The 17,083-nt window shown below is 46.2% G+C and overlaps 1 protein-coding gene across 5 annotated transcripts; it reads left to right on the forward strand.

The window, feature by feature from the left end:
• The first annotated feature begins 1,216 nt into the window (after positions 1 to 1,216).
• Positions 1,217 to 14,750, forward strand: LOC308469499 (zinc finger protein 202-like). 5 transcript variants are annotated; one of them, XM_080992049.1, is made up of 8 exons: positions 1,217 to 1,553; positions 6,014 to 6,857; positions 8,532 to 8,652; positions 9,236 to 9,318; positions 10,750 to 10,882; positions 11,017 to 11,100; positions 11,847 to 12,293; positions 12,928 to 14,750. In XM_080992049.1, the coding sequence occupies exons 2-8, from the start codon at positions 6,162 to 6,164 to the stop codon at positions 13,410 to 13,412; spliced, it is 2,049 nt and encodes a 682-aa protein (XP_080848175.1). In that variant the 5' UTR covers positions 1,217 to 1,553; positions 6,014 to 6,161; the 3' UTR covers positions 13,413 to 14,750. The 5 variants fall into 5 exon arrangements, with proteins under 5 accessions (XP_080848175.1, XP_080848173.1, XP_080848172.1 ...); XM_080992047.1 differs by lacking the exon at positions 1,217 to 1,553 and adding an exon at positions 3,351 to 3,751; XM_080992046.1 differs by lacking the exon at positions 1,217 to 1,553 and adding an exon at positions 3,760 to 5,201.
• The last annotated feature ends 2,333 nt before the right edge of the window (positions 14,751 to 17,083 follow it).

Raw genomic sequence — 17,083 nt, forward strand, 5'->3', positions numbered from 1 at the left:
CTGGTGTTGCGGCACTCATCTCGCTTTATTGGCTGAGGGAGCCGGCGTACAGCTTCCGGGTCATGTGGCCTGCATGACTAAGCCGCTTCTGGCGAACCAGAGCAGTGCACGGAAACACCGTTTGCCTTCCCACCGGAGTGGTACCTATTTATCTACTTGCACTTTGACGTGCTTTTGAACTGCTAGGTTGGCAGGAGCAGGGACCCAGCAACCCTGTTGCGGGGATTCGAACCGCCGACCTTCTGATTGGCAAGCCCTAGGCTCTGTGGTTTAACCCACAGCGCCACCTGCGTCCAGCTCTCATGCCTAGTAGCCATTAATTGCCCTATTATCCATAAATTTGTCTAATTCCCTTTTAAAGGCATCTGAGTTGGCTATTATTCCATCCAGGGCTTTTTTCAGCCAGGACTCGCCAGGACTCTGTTCCGGCAACTATCAGGTGGGCGCCATTGCCAACGTAAGAGGACAACGGAGGTGTTCAACGTGAGATCCAGCATCTCTTTTTCTAGAAAAATAGCCCTGCTTATGTACATCTTAGCATGTCTCCTTTTATTTGCCTTATCTCTAAACTAAATGCCCCAAACTTTGGAACTCTTCTGCATAGCAGAGTCGCTCCAACCCCCTCGATCATTTTAGTTGCCCTTTTCCTGCTCTACAATATCCTTTTTGAGTCAAGGTGTTACCTAGAGTGTGGGTTGTGCCACAGATCTGTACAATGGCATTATGATACTGGCAATTTGATAACTGTAATTTCAATGTTTTCAAATGGATATCCCATGTACAAGAATATTCTACAAATCCCTGGTCTAATTAGCGAATTGACTGAATGTTTTTTTTTGGTGGGGGAGATAGTACATTAAACAAATAAACACTGTTTGTGTTTTGGTGGTTGGTAAAAAATAAATTTATTTTTTTTAAAATAAACAAATAAACACTGGCTGGCAAACATGTAAAATTTATTACTTCCTTATGTTCAAGACTTCATGGTAAAATGGGCATAGAATATGAGGGGAAATATTCCAATAGAGATCTAGGAGAATTTTTGAACATCAGCACAATAGGTTCTCTTTTGGACTCAGGCATCAGAGAAAATTGTTATGTAATAATGGTTATATATAACCCTGATAAAAATTAAAATTATTCTCTCCCCTCAGCCAAATGACTGGGGGGGGGGGTATTTTTTACACATACCGGTAAGTTGACATTGCGATATTGAGAAAGAATAAAAACCTATTGGGAAAGAATATTAGGTTATAAAGTTCCCCTACACTCAGCAATACTTATTCAATTACTTTGCACCTCACCATTTAAAAAAACTTAAACATGAATTTACTACATGCCCTTACAATTGCAACAGGCAAACAGATATTAGAAATGATCCAATATGGGGAAGGGAGGCATTTCAGATAGCTGGCTTAGGCCTTCTCCCTCTGGGCGCTTAGCAGCAGACTGCCTGGCAACCAGCCATGAGCTTTGCTCCTTATCCTTGACTCATGGAAAGCGGCTGATTTACTGAGGCGGCTCTGGACCTAGCATTCTGCACGTGCTCAGAGGTAATTCATCAACAAATTCCCTGCCTGAGTCCAACATCAGAGTGAGAGAGAAAAACGTGGGGCAGGAAGAACTATGACTGGCTTAGATTACGCCCAGCAAATTGGGCTGCATTGATTTAAATCTATTTTGCTAACAAATGGCCATACCATTTTAGTTTTAGCCAAGAATTTTTAAAAAATATATATATTTGAAAATAAAAAGTGGAGTACCTGTGCCCCCCTACATATTGTTGGACTACATCTCCCACCACCCCGATCCCTAATCATGCCAAGTGGAGCTGATGGGAGTTGTAGTTCAGCAGGTGTGCCATTGGGGGGCAAGGCCCCCCAAAATGTTCAAGCAGGGGCTCTCCTGCAGCTGCAACTGGCCTTTCAGGGCCTACCTGTGGCCGCAGCGAACCCACACGCGCCATGCACATAACGTCATGCACGCACGCTGCCCCTGCCCCACCGAAATTGGGCGGAACCTGGCGCGTCCGGAGGGCTGAAAGTTGCCCGCACCTGGTGTAGTTCCATTAAGGTGGTGAGCAGCTTTCCCTAACGTAGTGCCCTTGATGTACTTTTGGACTACAACTCCCATCAGCGCCAGGCAGCATGGCCAGTGGTCAAGTACCTGGAGAGCCTGACTGACACTTTTCACACAAGGAAAGCCTCTCATTTTTTAGCTGCCGCGTCACACCGTTGGCCCACAAACTTGACATGAGCCAACAGTGTGACGCGGCAGCTAAAAAAGCCAATGCAATTCTGGGCCTCATCAATAGGAGTATAGCATCTAGATCAAGGGAAGTAATAGTGCCACTGTATTCTGCTCCTGTCAGACCTCACCTGGAGTACTGTGTCCGGTTCTGGGCACCACAGTTCAAGAAGGACACTGACAAACTGGAACGTGTCCAGAGGAGGGAAACCAAAATGGTCAATGGCCTGGAAACGATGCCTTATGAGGAACGGCTAAGGGAGCTGGGCATGTTTAGCCTGGAGAAGAGGAGGTTAAGGGGTGATATGATAGCCATGTTCAAATATATAAAAGGATGTCACATAGAGGAGGGAGAAAGGTTGTTTTCTGCTGCTCCAGAGAAGCGGACACGGAGCAATGGATCCAAACTACAAGAAAGAAGATTCCACCTAAACATTAGGAAGAACTTCCTGACAGTAAGAGCTGTTCGACAGTGGAATTTGCTGCCAAGGAGTGTGGTGGAGTCTCCTTCTTTGGAGGTCTTTAAGCAGAGGCTTGACAACCATATGTCAGGAGTGCTCTGATGGTGTTTCCTGCTTGGCAGGGGGTTGGACTCGATGGCCCTTGTGGTCTCTTCCAACTCTATGATTCTATGATTCTATGATTCATGCACCGAATGAAGATCCTCCTTTATATTCATTTGGTCTGAACCCAGTCCTCTGAAACAGGTGGGCAGAGGATGGACTTCTGTGCCTGTTCCATCAAAGAGAAAAATGAATGGCCACAAAAAAAGAGTACTGGGAACTGTAGTTTGTTATGAGTGCTCAGAGTTAATAGGAGACTCCCTATTTCCTTCAGAGAACTATACTTCCCAGAGTTCCCTTGGAAGATGGACTAATGGTTAAAAAACCACTCTGCATATTGTGGTTCTGTGAAGGAGGTAAAGGTAAAGGGACCCCTGACCGTTAGGTCCAGTTGTGGCCAACTCTGGGGTTGCGGCACTCATCTTGCTTTATTGGCCGAGAGAGCCAGTGTACAGCTTCCGGGTCATGTGGCCAGCATGACTAAGCAGCTTCTGGCGAACCAGAGCAGCGCACGGAAATGCCATTTACCTTCCCGCCGGAGCGGTACCTATTTATCTACTTGCACTTTTGACGTGCTTTCGAACTGCTAGGTGGGCAGGAGCAGGGACCGAGCAACGGGAGCTCACCCTGTCGCAGGGATTCGAACTGCCGACCTTCTGATCAGCAAGTCCTAGGCTCAGTGGTTTAACCTACAGTGCCACCAGAGTCCCTGTCAAGGGAATAGGGAGTCCCCTAAAAATGCCCAGTGCTCTTAACAAACCAGAGTTCCCAGGAATCTTTGAGGGACGGAGGCAGTGAGGCCTCTCCCATCTATCCCCCATCTGGTGTTTTGGCTCCTCCCCTCCCAGAACAATCTCCACCAGCAACCCCTCCCATCAGTTTGGCTGGGATCAACTGCCATTTCAGCTCGCCCCTTCCACAAATTGCCCCACTTGGCCATTGTAAGAATAATGTAACATTATGTGAAAAGGGGTGCCAGAATCTGCTTATTTTCCTCTTTCTTTCCTGCGCTTTTCCTTTCGTGTCAAACCTATTTTAAAAAAAGAAAGCCTCAAAGCTTAGCCCGTGTGGTGAAGTTGTTAAAAGGATCAGACTAGGACCTTAGGACCTGGGGGATTAGAGTTCAAATCCCGGCTCATCCATGAGCCAGTCCCTGTTTCTCTCAGCTTAACCTACCTCACAGGGTTGTTATGGAGATTAAATGAGAAAGAAGAGAACTATGTATGGCAGATTTTGAGCTCCTTGGGGGAAAAAGTCCCTGGACATCTAAGGACCCAAGACTGAAGAACAATCTCCATCTGAATCCTTATTTTCTATGTGGAATATATTGTCCCCATCAACAAAATGAGTCAGTCTTTCCTCACACCTGAAAAAAATAATACTGATGGCAGATGCACATTATACTTTCAAAGCACATGACATACCCCAATGAATTATGGGACAAGTTGTTTAAGGGTGCTGGGAATTGTAGCTCTGTGAGGGTGAAGCTCCCATTTCTAGGAATCTTTGAGGCAAGGCCTGCGCAATAGTAGTACCTGTTGTTGTTGTTGTTTTGTTTGTACTCCACTCATCTGACTGGGTTGTCCCAGCCACTCTGGGCAGCTTCCAACAAATATAAAAGCTTAGCATAAAACATTAAAGACCTCTCTATACAGATCTGCTAAGCTATTTATCTCCTTGACATCTGATGGGAGGGTGTTCCACAGGGTGGGCGCCACTACCATAAAGCATTGAATTTGCTTTAAATGTATGTTGTGGATTTGCCCTATGCTCTGTTGACTGAGGGTAGTCAGTCTAGGTTTTTTTGAGGGGGGGGGGTGTCTTTAACAACAAACCTGATTTTCTAAAAGACCAGGCTTTTTTCAATAAGGAAAGTGACAGGAAAATGCACTTGTTCTGATGGAGCAGCGTCTCTCCTTAATGCAAACAATGAATGTATGTTCATTAAATAGCTGATGCCATCTAATCAACGCTGCAATAAACAGGTTATCTCAAAGTGCCTTGGGAGGAAAGTTGTGTTTTATAAAAAATATCCATCTGCATGGGAAACATTTATATGGTCCTTCACCGCTCTCCTAGGTTGGCAGTTAGCATGATTTTGCTCGATTGTGTAATTTGTCCACCTGCCAGTTTAATACCTGCAAGAGATATTATGTTGGGAGTATCCCATCCCATGATTAATGACCTTGGAGTGGTGTTAGGCTTTTTCTTGGCAGCTGCAGCCCAGATTATGTGGTCCACCCCAGGTGTGAGCAATTTAGCGCTCTCTCGCTCTCTGGGGGGGGGGGGCGGGGGAGTCATTCAGCAAACAAGCCTCGAGAAACCTATAAGGCCCCTGGGATTCAAGGCTACAGTGGGGGCTCCCAGCAGCTGAAAGACATTGCTTGCTTGGTATGGTATATTCTTATTTATGATCTGCCTGCTGTTTAATTAATCTTGAGACTTCTTAGAACTGTAGAGTTGGAAGGGATCCTGACGATCATCTGGTGACTACCTAATGCTTATTAGATGGATTTCCCCCCAAATTGATTTCTGAACTTTGAATTTTATTGTTATTCATTTTTTTATACTGTATTTTATGCTGCTTCTACAAGTAAGTGTTTTAAATTTGTTGTTAGCCGCCCTGAGCCCGGTTTTCTGAACAGGGGAAGGGCGGGGTATAAACAAAAATTTATTATTATTATTATAGTATAGTCCGACCCCCTGCAATGCAGGAATATGCAGCTGTCCCATACAGGGATTGAACCTGCAACCTTAGCGTTATCATCACTTTTGTGTTGTTTCTGTATCCCAGAGAAAGAAGCCCCTTGTCTTTGGCAAGACACTGTCCAAGCTGTTTCTTAATTATTGTGTTTTTTTGGGGGGGGGGAAGTTGGTAGAAATAAAGAACAACAAAAGTTGGCCTCTCCCTCAAGTATATATCATGTAACTAAACAGATACAGTGGTACCTCGGGTTACAGAAGCTTCCAGGTTACAGACTCCGCTAACCCAGATATAATAGTACCTCGGGTTACGAACTTTGCTTCAGGATGAGAACACAAATTGTGCTCTGGCGGCACGGCAGCAGCAGGAGGCCCCATTAGCTAAAGTGGCACCTCAGGTTAAGAACAGTTTCAGGTTAATAACGGACCTCCGGAACGAATTAAGTTCTTAACCCGAGGGACCACTGTACTTATTTTCTACTCTTATCTCTTTCCTGTAGGGAGTATCCCCGCCATCCAAGACTACCCTCTTGGGGAATTTTCTCAAGAAAAGGCTCAAGGCCTCAGAAATGCGCATAGAACTACTTGTTGTAACTGACAGGATTTTGCCAAGAGAATAAGGGGGGGGGGGAGGACTGAGGGTCAAAAATGGACATAAGCTGTGAAGACCTGGGAAAAGGTCCAGGCATTGCCCACTTTGAAGAGTTTCCAAGAGGGGCAGCACCACAAAATGTTAACCAGCAAACCCAGGAGCGGCCGCCACAGCAGAGGGTGAGCCAATCTGAAGAATTCCTGAAGGACCTCCAGCCTCCAAAGCCGACTCTGGAGAATCCAGGATTGACAGAGCCCATACTGTCGGAAGATGATCCTGAAAGGTTCCTGGTCTCCTTTGAGAAAGTTGCCGGAGCTTGTCAATGGCCGAGAGAAGAGTGGGCAGCCCGGCTTGTGCCGGCCCTTGGCGGAGAAGCAGCAAGAGCCTTTAGAAAGCTGGCTGCTGGCGACAGAGAGGACTATGGGAAAGTGAAGGCTGCCATCTTGCAAGGGGATGCAATCAAAATGGAGGTCCAGCGCCAGTGCTTCAGGCAGTTCCGCTTCCAGGAGGTGGAAGACCCGCAGAGGGCATATGGCCAGCTCCGTGAGCTTTGTCGTCAGTGGTTGAAGCCAGAGAAACACACCAAGGAGCAGATCCTGGATCTGGTGGTCCTGGAGCAGTTCCTGGCCATCCTGCCCCAGGAAACCCAGAAGAGGATGGAGAAATGTAGCCCAAAAGCCTGCGCCCGGGCAGTGGCCCTGGCAGAAGACCTCCTGAGAAACCATCAAGAGGCCAAGATGTGGAGACTGGAGGTGAGATTTGCATGATGTGAAAACTTAATGACCTGTCTGTTTGAAGCCAGCGCAGAGGGGTGATGTGGGTTGCCAACTGCTGAGAAAAGAGGCCTGCCTTGCTCTTGTCCCATTAATATAGGCTTGATCTACAGCAGAGGTTCCCAAACTGGTCCATGGACCACCAGTCTCCACAAGCTTCGTTCAGGCACAATAGGAATGGAGAAACCTCATGGGAATGCAAAACGTTTTAAAAAATAATAATAATTAAACATTTTTATTGAAAGTTCAAAAAGTGCATAATTATATGTGCACTAAACATGGTGAGACGTAAATAAAAGAGAGAAAGTGAAAAAGAGAAACAGAACCTGTGTAGAAGGGAAAATAAAATGGGGGAGGGGGAAAACTCAAAACTGTATATTTTGCAAGGTTATTGTACCTCACAAATTCTTAACCTATTACAGTAGCTGTAAGAATTAATTCCAAAGATCATTGAATTTGTCCATGGCAAGTCTGCGTTTATATGCAGATTGTTCACATGTTGCGAGTTTGTATAAGTCTTCAATCCAATCGTAGAAGGGGACCACATCTTAAGAATTGGGGCGGGGTTAGGGAGGGGAAAAAATCTCAAAATAGCCCAATGCTGACTTCTTTTGTGGGGCGGGGGAGGCTGGAAATTAAACAAAATAAGTCAAAAGTGTGGATCAATGCCGTTTTGGTGGTACTCCCACTGGGGGCTGCAAAGTTGGTGCTGTTTAGTTGGTGCAGAGAAAGCCTATGATAGGGTCCCCTATTTGTGGAATGCCCTCCCTTCTTGCAAGGTATGTCTGTGCCCTTCATTCAGGTGAAATGTTGAAAACATTCCTGTTTACCTAGGTATTTGGTGGGTGAAAACCACTGTTCCTGACACACCTGAGATCACTGTTTTGAAATCGTAGTATCATAGAATTGTAGAGTTGTAGAAGGGACCCCAAGGGTCATCTAGTCCAACCCCCTGTAATGCAGGAATCCTGCCCAAAGCTGTCACTGGGTGGGTTTGAACCACCAGCCTTCTGGTTAACAGACCCATTGTGCCACAAATGTTTTAACTGTTTTTAGGATGGTTTTGAAATAGTTTTCTCTTGATATGTTTCCCCCTCTGGAGAAAGGGCAGGATTTAAATTGAAGGAAGGAAACAATAAAGTAAATAAATAAAGTTTCAAAAGTGATATACAGTGGTACCTCGGGTTACATACGCCTCAGGTTACAGACTCCGCTAACCCAGAAATAGTGCTTCAGGTTAAGAACTTTGCTTCAGGATGAGAACAGAAATCAGACTCTGGCAGCGCGGCGGCAGCTGGAGGCCCCATTAGCTAAAGTGATGCTTCAGGTTAAGAACAGTTTCAGGTTAAGAATGGACCTCCGGAACAAATTAAGTACTTAATCTGAGGTACCACTGTACAGCTCACTTTAAGTGAGTCAGGCCATTGTCTCCAGCTCTGGCCAGCAGCAGCTGTTTCCCGCTACCTGATCCTTTTAAAGAACAAAACTAAAATGGGGACTTAGCTTGGGATCTTCTGCACTCCCCTCAACATTAAGCCACTTCCAGAGCGGTGTCCCCAAGGAAACAGGAGTTCAGAAATTGAGTATGGCCTCCATCCCTAATGTTTCTGTCTCAATCCACTTTATGGGATGCAATTTTCCTTGCTGTTTCAGGAGCCGTTGCAGAAGATGACCCAGAGTTTCTTGAGAGCAGAGGAGATGGCGGCCCACTCCACCGAGAGAGAGATCTGCAAGGAAGCAAAGCAGCAGGGTGATGGTGGTGCCACGCTTCTATGTAAGGGTTAAGTGACTCGCCATAGGCTGGCCGAGCAAGTGGGGCAGGCAGGTGGCCGAGGCAGGCCTTTCTATGCCCACCCCTCATCCCCCCCTTTGACCCCAACAGCTGCCACTGCTGGGAGGGAGGATGAGGGGGAGAAACATGAGCAGCAATTGGGGGAATCTTGGGACTGGGCAAACTGGGAGGGGAGGGAGGAGTTTGGGGTGAAATGTGAAGGGATGGAGATTGGTAATGGGGCAGGGAGTTGGCAAGTGGTCTGGATTTTTTGATGTTGCTGAGCAAGCTCTTTTTGTTGTGCAGAAGAAGGCAAAATAGGTAGTGCTAACACAACTCTGCCGGTCCAAGCAGCCCATTGGATTTGGCTGTTGTGCTCCGCTAAGAACAGGGTGTCCACAAGTGGAATGGCTGTTGTGATCTGTGGCTACCACAAGTGGATCTCCTCCTGTGTGTGTCCAAACTCTCTGATACTTGTAAGCCGCTTTGGTTATGTTTTGAGAAGGGATGGATCATGGAAATGACTGAAATAAATGACAATACAAATGTTGCTTCTGAAAACATAACCTGTTCTTGTCTCTTACAGCCAGCAGAACACCATCCCAAAGTGTCTCTGCTCCCTTGCATTGCCCTGATGGATCAGAGCTGGCAGAAGGTGTCTTGGATGAGGTAGGTTCATGCGTTAGCTGTCCTGATGTCTCCCCTCCTCCTGCGGGCTCCTGAATCTTTCTTTGCATCAAAAAGTCTGTTTTTTGAATGGGCAGCTTTTTTCTGTCACCTTGCTGCCAAATTCAGAAGGTGCCATCTTTTTCATTTTAGTTTTTCCTATTGTTGACTGATTTGCCCAAAATGACCATGGAGGCCTGTCCAGCCTAATGAAGCCCATGGGCTAGGATTTGCCAATGCTGCACTAACCCATAGGTTGTTCCACTGGCGGAGGCAGAGAGGGGCGGGGGGAGCACGGCTGCCCATCACGGCTGCCCCCCGCCTGCGTTGGGCGCCACGCCCCTGGGACGCACACCAGCCACGCCCCTGCCTGCTCTCCGCCCCCCAGTGCCGGAGCATGAAGCTCCTCTGCTGGGTTGTTCAACAAACCATTGGTTGTCCTGCAAACAACCAGACAAGCAACAGTTTGTTTCTCCAAACTGTGTTTTAAAGTACTGGTGCCACTTCACTAAAAACCTTAGTTTCTATAGGAAGCAGATGCATATGTGATAGTGAGGGACCTAAGGGGCTAGATTTAAGGGATTTAAGTGGCAGGAAGGGAGATTTTGGTTGGACATGAGGAGAAACATTTTGATGGTAAGAATTGCTGGAGATCTTCAATCCGAATCTGGAGAACTCTAGCTCTGAATCTCCTGCACCAAGCAGGAGATTATACTGGTTGGCTAAGAAGGTATTTTCCAGGTCACATCCATGCCATATATAATGATCTCTGGCAATCAAGCAGCCTAATAAGCAGCAATGAGTCCCCATCAGTTTTATGTAAGTTTATTTACAAGAAGAAACATATCCAGAGCCCAGTCTTCCCGCCTGCTCTCATTAACAGTCTGTCTCATTGTCCCTTCCCCAACAGGAAGAACCCCAAAATTGAGCTGTTCTTCTCCTTCCCTTCCGTTGTTCTCTGAGCTTCTCCCATCTTCTAGTACGGGGACTGAACGGCTGGCCTGTCTCCTCCCCACTCCCATAAGACACAGACTCAGACTTTGGCTTATCTGATGGTTGCCTGCCAACGCTCTGGCTGACTTCCAACTCTTCCTCTCCTTGGGAGCTAACAGCTTCTTCCTTGGGAAGGAGTGGGGCTGGGCTGTCCTTTCTAAACTCTGACAAACAGCTCTCATCTGCAGCCAGCCCATTGTTCCTTTAGCTCAGTTTCTGTGCTCGGGGTGGGGGACACATTTCTGACACCATGCATTTAAAAGCACCTGCCAAGGAATCCTTGGGACTGCTGCTTATTCCTCATACAGTTACAGTTCCCAGCACCCAGAACAAACAACAGTGCATCCAGGTTTCTTTGGAGGGAACGAATTAGCTTTAAATGTATGGCATGAATGTGACCTGTCTACAGTTCTGCATTCAGAGCAGGAAACCCTCTTGTAGTTTCAGGGGACAGTTGATTTGAAGGGTGCAACTGCCTTGTCGGATACAACAGAGAAGGCTGTGCTCAATCCCATTCAGAGCCCTGTGTACTGGAAAGTTTTGGTGGAGGAGGATGAGACCGTTGCTTTCTCAGGTAAATGTCTCAAGCATATGTACACTGCTGTCACACCCCAAAAGCACTGGATATGTCTGGCATCCATATTTCTCCCAGTTGTTAGACAAACTCCTCTTTTCTCCCCATTCATCAATTTTGTCTCCAACCTGTAGGAGGACCAGTGGTCTTCCCCAGCCTGGTTGGACAAGAAAAATTAGTATTTCTCCCAAACTCTGAGCATAAAGATACATTCCCAGGTAAGACTCTCTCAGGTAAGGGTAATCACAGAGACTCCATGGCTACATCCTGGTGGCGATGAGTACATAGGCAACAGCCTGAAACCACATCAGTGTCTTGCCCCATCTAATCCAATACTACCTGCTCTGACTTGCAGGCGCAATTCAGAGTCTCAAACACAGAGAAGGTCCTTTCCCATCCCCCTGCTTCTCAAGATCCTTTATTAGTTAGAGAGAGCAGAGACTGAGATGGAGATATTGGCTGTGTTTGTACTTCCAGTAATCTTGTTAGGGGGATAGTGGTCCCTATTATTCCCATATCACAGGAGAAGAATGTAAGAAAGAGAGCCTTCCATGATCAAATCCTGCACCCTAGCCCAGCACCTTATTTCCCCTACTATGTCCCTTGGAAAACTACAAGCAGGACCATGAGAAGAGCAAACCAGCTCATATGATTCCCAGCAACTGATATCCAGATGCAAGACTGCGGCTGATATTGACATTACCATCATGACCAGTTCTGCTAGATTAGGCCTAAGAACCATCTAGTCCAGTATATTTTTCTGGCAGCAGCCAAGCAGATGCCCATGGGAATCCCATGAGCAGGACCTGAGCAACTGATTATCGCTGGCATATTTCCTCTGGACAGCAGATATTGAGGCCGGGTGTTCAGGGTTTGCTCAAAGCTCAGTTCTCTTTACAATGCAGAATTGGCTCTTGTATAAAATAGCAATGATCCCCCCTGTGTTTTCTCACCTTCACGACAGGAAGGAGCATGAACAGGAAGGAAACTGAAAACTCTCAGCAAGGAATCCCTGAGCGACAAGGCCCATCTGTGATACGATCAGGAGAACCCCAGGACACTGTTCCCTTGAGTCCTGGTGTTTCCCTGAGTCCTGGAGTGATGTGGCCTCAAATGAGTGACCGAGGGATGAAGCAGGGAGAGCCGACTCTGCATGGTATGAGCCAGGAGTTTGCAGAAGGAATCGCAGATCCACCACAAGAGAAAAAACTCCGTCGCGGGTCCAGAACTTGCTCCTCAAACCTCGCTCAGCACAGGCAGATTCACACGCGGGAAGGACTTTACCAGTGCTTTGAGTGCGAGAAAACCTTCTGTGGGATACATGCCCTTGCTGGCCACCAGAGAATCCACAAGACCAAAATGGAGCCCAGAGGCAAGAAGCAACTGCTTGCCAGGGCATCTCTCACCAAAGGTCAGAGATTACTTTGAGGCTGCAGATATGATCAGACAAATAGACTTGTGGAAACCTGCTTTGTTGGGGGGTTTTTTGCGGGGGGGGGGGGGGAGTCCAGCAACTGGAGCTGAGGGCAAAACAGTGCTTCCTCAGAACAGCTGCTGGGGACTTAATTGCAACTTTGATTTCAGATTTGACCACCACTGAGGCCAATCCAGTTGCCCAGTTTTCCTTGTATTATATACATTCATTAAGTTACTCTTTAATTTTATGAAACAGTACACGGAACAGTAAAATGTTTCCCATATTATGCCCTTTCAGAAGTGGCTCAGTAGGTGGGGCAGAGTTGCTATGCCAGCTTCCCAGCAGGTGGGTTATTGCTGCTTACCAGGCAATAGATGGATGAGAAGGTTGGCATGGTGCAAACACACCAGCAGAGAGAGCCAGACCAGTGCTCCTGCCAGTGCCTTTGCACCACACTGACCTTTCCCCTCTCCCTCCTGGTAAGCAACAGCAATCCACCTGCCAGGAAGTTATAATAATGGATTTATCCCACCCAGCGCAACACCTCTATGTAAGTTTCATTCTCTGTGTTGAAGAATTGTGTCTCATATTCAGATGGGTTAATTCAACTTTCTCTCCATCCTTGTAGGAAATGAGGGGCTAAGTAAGTTCAGGGTGGAGACTCCTCAGCAGGAAAGGAACGAGAGAGAGAGTATATCTAATGGAAGGATAGCAGAATTTCCTCAGAGTAAGATGACACTGGCTCAAGAACCAGAATGGGAACCTGAAGGGCAGCAGGGAAAGAAGACGGTGAAGACACAAAAAAAGCCCATCAAGCTCTTAGAAGGCCGCAAGTCCCAAAAGGAAACTGTGGCGCACATGTGGGTGAAAAAATTGTCGTACTCCTCCCAGCCTGGGAATGTGTGCCGCAGCACACCAGGATTTGTAATCCAGGAAACTCCTCCTACAGAGAAGGCACTCTATCAATGTCCCTCGTGTGGCAAAACCTTAATGAACAATGTTTGTCTTGAAGATCATCATAGGCTCCATATAGGAGATGCCTTATGGATGCCCACAGTGTGGGGGAAAGTTTCACTGGAGAAACTGTGTGTTCAAACATTTGTGGATCCATAGTGGGGAGAAAACGTTCACATGTACGGAGTGTGGTGGAAGCTTTTGTTGGAAAACCGGGTTGAGAACACACCGGGAGACTTGTACAAGGAATTGTTCTAAACTAAACTTGATTTAGTTTGAAATTGGACCATGCAGGCAAAGGTACAGGGCTGTGCAAGCACTGACTATCTTTGGTGATGCCTGTGACCCCTTTTTGGCCTGGCCACATTTTTCCTGCCCCAGTGTCTGACCTGATATCATGCATGGTATTGGGTGTAGGGCCTATGGGCATGGCTGTGCCAAAATGGCCCTGTGAGCCAAATTAGGGAGGTCTGATGGGCCTAAATTGGCCCGTGGCCTGGTGGCTCCCTACTCCTGCTTTAGAGAGTGTTTCATTGGCCATCAGAGAATCCACACAGGAAAGAAAGCCTATGGATGCTTTGAGAGAGGAAAAAGCTTATAGTGAGAAGTTGTAGATATTAAACCTCTGACTGTAAAATTTGATGGGTGCAGGAGAGATAGAGAGCACCACTTGATTCCCCAACACCACTCTGTCATTTCCCCCCTACCTGAATCTGACTTCACTTGTTGCAATGGTGAGAGTGATGGATTGCTTGAGTGTTTGTGGAGGCTTGTAATCTGTAAAGCTTGATCTGTACTTCTATATGAAGACACATTGCTTTTCGGCCATTTTCTTCCTTCCTGGTTGTTTCCTTGAATAATGTTTTGTAGAACTTTCCTGGAACTGTTGATGCACAAATCCAGAGAAACAGTCATGTGAATCACCAGAGAGCAGGGATAATGTTGCTTGTTCTGATGTAAAAAGAAGCTTAATGCTGTACGATCGCATCTTGTACAAGGGCTACATTCTGGGGATGGTGCATGTATACAAAAACATGCATATGCAAACCACCCTCTTGAAACTGCCCCTGTGAGACCATCCTTACCTTCCAAGGAAGGGCAGAGAGCTTTTAAGCTCTCCAGCTTGCTTACCAGCCCGGTGAGTAAGCTTTGGGATCCCATGGGTCTGTCTGAGTTCCTGCAAGAGCATCCCAGAGCCTGGTAAGCAAGACAACGCTTAAAAGCTTCTTCATGCCAGGAAAGCGTGGCACAAAACGAGCTTTTGAGCTCTTCTCTTCACATGCAATTAATTTGTTCAATTTCAACTGGACGGATTTCAACTGCACAAGGCTGAAATCTTCCAATTTAATTTTGAGCAAGATGCATATGGTACTGTAATTGACATTTGAATCTATGCATAGTCAACCTGGCGTAATCCAAATAGTGTGGGACTCCAACTCTCATCAGCCACAGCCAACCGACATGGCCAATGGGCAGGGATGATGGAAGTTGTAGTTCTAACCAAGTAGGAAAATAGACCTTGTTACACACCCAGAAGAATCAATAGACCCTATAATACCCTGTTCTGATACATGTGCAGATAGAGATGCAAAGTTATGTGTGCCCTGTTAAAATGTGGCAGCTGGGGGCAAGGAGGAATTGTTGAATTACTTTTTGTCTATTAAAAATGGCTTTGAAGTTTCAAAATCAGTGGAGTGACTTCTTTTACTTAACCTCTTGTACTTACAAGCTAATTCTTAAGCCCCACTGACTTATTTTTCAGTAAACACATGCTTAGGTTTGCAATCCAAGGTGCTGGTTTTTACTAGTTAAACCTTAAAACGTTCTAGCTCTTAGTTAGGATGCCCATATGAAACTCTTCCAAATCAATCCCTACAAAACAACAAGTGAGACCTTTTCAACTTCTATAAGTCAGACTGGTCTCAGCAACAAGCAGGAACTTTTCTGTTTTGGCCCCCAGGATCTGTGGTGCTCTTTGAAAGTCGTTCTGTTTATTCCCCAAAGATTTTGGCAAATTGACTCACCCCCCCCCAACCCAGCTGCACTGCCTTTCTGTTGCTGCTGATATAGTTTTAAAGCTGGGGTTATCAAATTTTCTACCCGCAGGCCCCTTTTGAGATGGCTGAAAATTACAGAGGGTCACAAGTCACATTTCCCTGAGAGTCTTTCTTCCAAATATTATCACTGGTTGATCCTAAAGCAAGTACCTTGCCCAGCTTTCCAGACTCTGGGGATCCTTAGATGTTTATTGGAGGAGCTGGGATTCTCAGTGACAGAATCAGTCCTGACTTTTTTGACAGCTACGTATGTATGTACGTCAGAGCCTGGGAGCCTGCAGAGAAGTAGAAGTTGTCAACTCAGGTAGACAGGAAGAAGCCAACCCTGTTTTCCCTTTTGTGTCTCTGGTTAGCCATGCCTCTGCTTCTCCTGAGCTGCCTCCTCTTGGGGTCCTTCCCTCCTTCCCACTAATAACTGCCTCTTTCCCCTCAGCCATTTTCATTCACTTCATGTATTGTATACCTATGCCACTTTTCACTCACACGAGTCACAAAGTGACTCACAAGCAATAACATAATAAGGTAAAGGTAAAGGGACCCCTGACCATTAGGTCCAGTTGTGAACGACTCTGGGGTTGCAGCGCTCATCTCGCTTTATTGGCCGAGGGAGCTGGCATACAGCTTCTGGGTCATGTGGCCAGCATGACTAAGCAGCTTCTGGCGAACCAGAACAGCGCATGGAAACGCATGGAAACACTGTTTACCTTCCTGCCAGAGCAGTACCTATTTATCTACTTGCACTTTAATGTGCTTTCGAACTGCTAGGTTGGCAGGAGCTGGGACCAAGCAATGGGAGCTCACCCCGTCGCAGGGATTCGAACCGCCAACCTTCTGATCGGCAAGTCCTAGGCTCTGTGGTTTAACCTACAGCACCACCCGCATCACTAATAACATAATAGAACATCACAATTATAGAATAATTATGAAATCTGTAAAACAACCACCTTCTATAAAGCACTATTGTTATAAGAATTCTACGGTCTCAAATACAGAATAAATATTCATAAATGCACATATTATAATAATGTTTAGGTCTTAGATGTATATAATAAATGTTCATAAATGTACCAAGCAAACACATACCGGTATATAAATATATAAACCACATGTCTAAAACCCACAGGAAAAGTCCTAAAGCCATTTTGACTCTTTCAGTCACCTCAAATATTTCTCTACAAGGTTGAAGGAAATGCAGAAACCTCCCCATTGTCTCTGTCCTCACAAATGTGCCTTAAGGGCACATTTAAGGTGTGAATAGGGTGAGCCTGTGACCTGGCTCAGGAATTAAGTATTATCATTACAAAAGAATAGCAAGGCTCCCCAGGTAATCCAATCAAGTGACCATTAACAGGTAACTTGGCAGACAAGGTAAAAACAATGCACTCAGATTTCTGTTGTCGCCTTCTGTGATGTATGTATGATGTTTCTGGGGGTGCTCTTGGACTCCAGGGCGGGCAATTTAAAATGGCTGGGGTGGTCCTCCTCTCTCCTGCGTGTGGGGGAGCACCCTGTTGCAACAGTTAATAAAGATCAGGCTTACTAGCTGCTTTGCTTCTCAATATTCTCTGGTTGGTCTCTGTTATTTTCTCCTACGATACAGAACCTACAAAAGGACTCTATATGGACTCTTGGGTCCCCATAAGGGAAAAGAAGCAGGTTTTTTTTACTTATATCACACACATATCTAAATATATAAACCATGTGTCTAAAATAGTAGAGAACAATCCTGAAGCCAGATGCAGTTTCTCTAGCTGGCCCTGATCCACCTCAGCC

The sequence above is a fragment of the Podarcis pityusensis genome, assembly GCF_964106645.2.
Source record: "Podarcis pityusensis genome assembly, chromosome: 2".
NCBI classification, from domain to species: Eukaryota; Metazoa; Chordata; class Lepidosauria; order Squamata; family Lacertidae; genus Podarcis; species Podarcis pityusensis.